Raw genomic sequence first — 3,288 nt, 5'->3', positions numbered from 1 at the left:
GTCCTCCCGTAGAGCTTCTGGAGGGAGCACAGCCCTGAAGGCACCTCGATTTCAGACTTCTGGTCTCCAGAACTGGAAAAGGATGAATTCCTCTTGTTTTCGGCCTCCCTCCCCTCCTCCCCCCCTCCTGGTCGTTTGTTTCAGCAGCCACAGGAAACTAACCCAGCTGGTGTGGAGAGGACTGGTGGGAGCTGGGTGGGGTGTGAGAAAGGAGATCAAGGCTGGGTCATGGAGGGTGGGGTGGGAGGCGGAGACATCGGAATCCTCACTGGGCTGCAGACGCCCAGACAGAAGGGCTTGGGGGCAGTGGCTTTTTCTTCTTAACTTCCCAGCTCTCTCAAATCAGGAATGATCCAACTCACTAGCTTGGGAGTGAGTGTGTGTCCCTAGCTTGGAAGTCCCCTCGGTGCTCTGCACGCATCCCTGATGCCTGGTGCACAATTTCCTGTTTGTGTGAGACACAAATGAAACGTGGGATGGCCTTGTGAATTGGATATTCCACAACATTCATTCAGCGAGCATGCATTAAGCTCGTACTGTGTGCCGGGATATAAAGGTGAACAGCAACCAGATCCCCAAGGGATGCAGAGCTGCTGTAAAACCCAGAGAGAAACACCCCTGACGTCCTCATCCTGTGAACAGCCATTTCCGTTGGGGCTCATGTGCACGTCTGGGCGCTCCAGCAAGCCTGGATTCCGGTTTTAGGAGCACTGACATTGGATGACATGCCGTCTCCTGTCCCGAGCTGCCGACACCTCCGCGTGAACTCCCATAAGCCCCTCCCATAAGGCTTGGCAGACGTCAGCTCTCCCGATCCTTAAACTACTTTGGGCCAGCAGCCCAGAGCGTCACCTGAGTCGGACCCCAGCTCGGGTGTCTGGGGGTGCCTTTGTGCCCCGGCCCTAAGCCCACGACCTCGCTGCGCCCTCACAGAGTAGCCCGGGAAGGGGGTAGTTGGCGTGGCTCCTTAAGGTGAGGCATTTGGCCTTTTGAGAAACAGGTCATTGACCTGGGGTGGAATGTGGGGTCTTCTGCCACGGCGGAACGTGGTCTCCTGCCACGGCGGGCGTCGGCTCGGCGGCGGTGCACAGGCGTCCAAGAGCGCTGGCGGCAGCATCCGCGGTGGGGTGAGGGTGCGGCCACCCGTCTGACAGCGTTCGTCTCTGCGCCTGCCCATGTCGGCCGCCTGCGCGCTCATCCAGTGTTCGCCTTTATGCCGCCGCGCGCGCTCGCGGGGGTGGGGCAGTCTGGGAGGGCGGGGGCGGGGGCGGGGTCGGCCGTGCCGGGCGTGGGCGGGATAGCCGCCCGGCGGGCCAGGGCGGCCGCGCCCGCGGCGAGGAGCCCGGGAGCTGGCCGCCGCGTGCTGGGGACACTTGTCCTTCCAGCCGGGGTTCTGGGGCCGCGGGGGCGGAACCCCATGGAGGCCATTGGCCAGGACAGCTGCGGAGGAGGGGACGCGGCGCGGGGCTCCGTGGGGCGACCGGCACCCGAGGCAAGGGTACACTTCCGAGTGACGAGGTTCATCATGGAGGCAGGTAACCTTGGCGGGGAAGAAGTCAGGCCTTGCGTGGACGGGACGTGGAGGCCGGGGCCGCGGCGCTGCACCCTCACTGAGCCGGCCCTGGCCCGTCCTGGGAGGGCCAAGCCCGCGGGGCGCGGGCGACTTTGCGGGGTTCCGCTTCCCGGAGGAGGGGACTCGCGGGACACGGAGCTGGCGCGGCTGGGCAGAGGGGAGAGACTGGGCCCGAAACGGACCTCTGCCTTTCCGCCACGCCCTGTGTCCTGTGCTTTGAGCTGCGAGGCAGACGCGGTCATTGTCATTTCACGACTGGACGAGCAGGCGCAGAGAGAGGACGTGGAAAGGAACTGGCCCCAGCCAAAAGGCCGCCGTGTCGGGGCGCCTGTAGATCGGTTGAGGGTACAGCACCTTTGGGCACGCCTGTCTCCCAGCCCACAGGGACACTGTGTGGCACTTGGTCTCACCCGAGCCTTTCGGAGCACGTGCTTGGTGAGGTTCTTGACAAGCCGTGTTGGAGAGGTCCTGTCACACAGAGGATCCAGGGTACGGCTGACGTTTTGAACCCTGTCAGGGCGCCCACAGTGGCAAGGCGAGGCAATGAAACAATCGGATTCGGGATTCCTGTGGAAACATTGTTTCGCCGTCAACTGTGTCTTCTTTAACTGGCAGACCGTTACTTCCCATCTTTGTTACTTTGTGTTCACTCTGAGAAAGAAGGGGTTGGGAGAGTCTGCTTTCAATTCCAGGTGAGCATAGTTTGGGGAAATGCCGTAGGACCATTAATCCCAGTAATCGGTACTTTCACTTTCTAAGAAGAGTTGCAGAGTGTATCGGGAAGCATGGCAGTGTCCCTTCAGATGCTCCAACCATCTGCTGGGAGGGTCCACGAAAGCCAGGGAAGCTTGCTGCCCTTTGCGGATTCGCTGTGCAGAACGAGACCTGAGGGGTCACGTGCAGCGGTCCCCTCTTACTGACATCTCTGGGCATGAGGGCTCCCATGTGGGACCTGTTGATGTAACATTTCCTTGAAATGCTGAAAGCTCTTTCGGTATCACTTTTGAAGGACTTCTTTATAAAATGTAGTGCACGTGCCTTTGCCCTCTGCGTGAGGCTGAATATTGGTCCTCCAGAGATTTCCCCATCCTTATTCTCGGAAACTGTGCCTGTTACCTCATGTAGCAAAAGATGTTTGGCAGGCGGGCTTAAGCATCTCGATATGGGGGAACTGTTCTGGATTACCAGGTGGGCCTGATATAATCATACCCGTCTTCAGAGAGAGAGAGACAGACAGACAGACAGACAGAGACAGGCAGAGTGACAGGCAGAGAAGGCCACGTGATGATGGAGGCAGAGTTAAAAGTTGCTGCGTTGCTGGCTTTGAAGATGGAGGAAGGGGCTATGAGCCAAAGACTGCAGATGCCTCCAGAAGCTGGAAAGGGCAAAGAAATGATTCTCCTCTGGAGCTTCCGGAAGGAACCAGCCCTGCTTGCACTTTCACCTTAGCCCCCTAAGACTCATCTTAGAATTCTGCCCACCGGGAATGTAAGGGAAAAAAATGTGTTTCGTTTTAAGCCACTGAGTTTGTGGTAATTCATTGACGTAGCCCCAGGGAACTCATACACCTTTAGTAGCAGATGTTAAACATAATCTTAATGATTGATCGTTGGTCTCCACCTTCTTTTAGTCTATTGGATGCCATTTAATCTTGTTAACCCTGGTCACTTGTGAATTTGTTTCGGTTCTGTGACCCAATGCAGTGATTTCCTTAG

The 3,288-nt window shown here is 58.0% G+C and overlaps 1 protein-coding gene across 2 annotated transcripts in view; it reads left to right on the top strand.

The window, feature by feature from the left end:
* Positions 1 to 1,283: 1,283 nt before the first annotated feature.
* Positions 1,284 to 3,288, top strand: part of CCNQ (cyclin Q) — a 10,974-nt gene continuing 8,969 nt past the window's right edge. For both annotated transcript variants that reach the window (XM_039866941.1, XM_039866940.1), the window contains exon 1: positions 1,284 to 1,535. In XM_039866941.1, the coding sequence (XP_039722875.1) occupies positions 1,418 to 1,535 (118 nt within the window). In that variant the 5' untranslated portion in view covers positions 1,284 to 1,417. The remainder of the gene's footprint in view (positions 1,536 to 3,288) is intronic.

Source organism: Pteropus medius, unplaced genomic scaffold (genome assembly GCF_902729225.1).
Source record: "Pteropus medius unplaced genomic scaffold, Ma_sr-lr_union100, whole genome shotgun sequence".
In the NCBI taxonomy this organism is placed as follows: domain Eukaryota; kingdom Metazoa; phylum Chordata; class Mammalia; order Chiroptera; family Pteropodidae; genus Pteropus; species Pteropus medius.
This window is presented reverse-complemented; position numbering and strand designations above follow the sequence as displayed.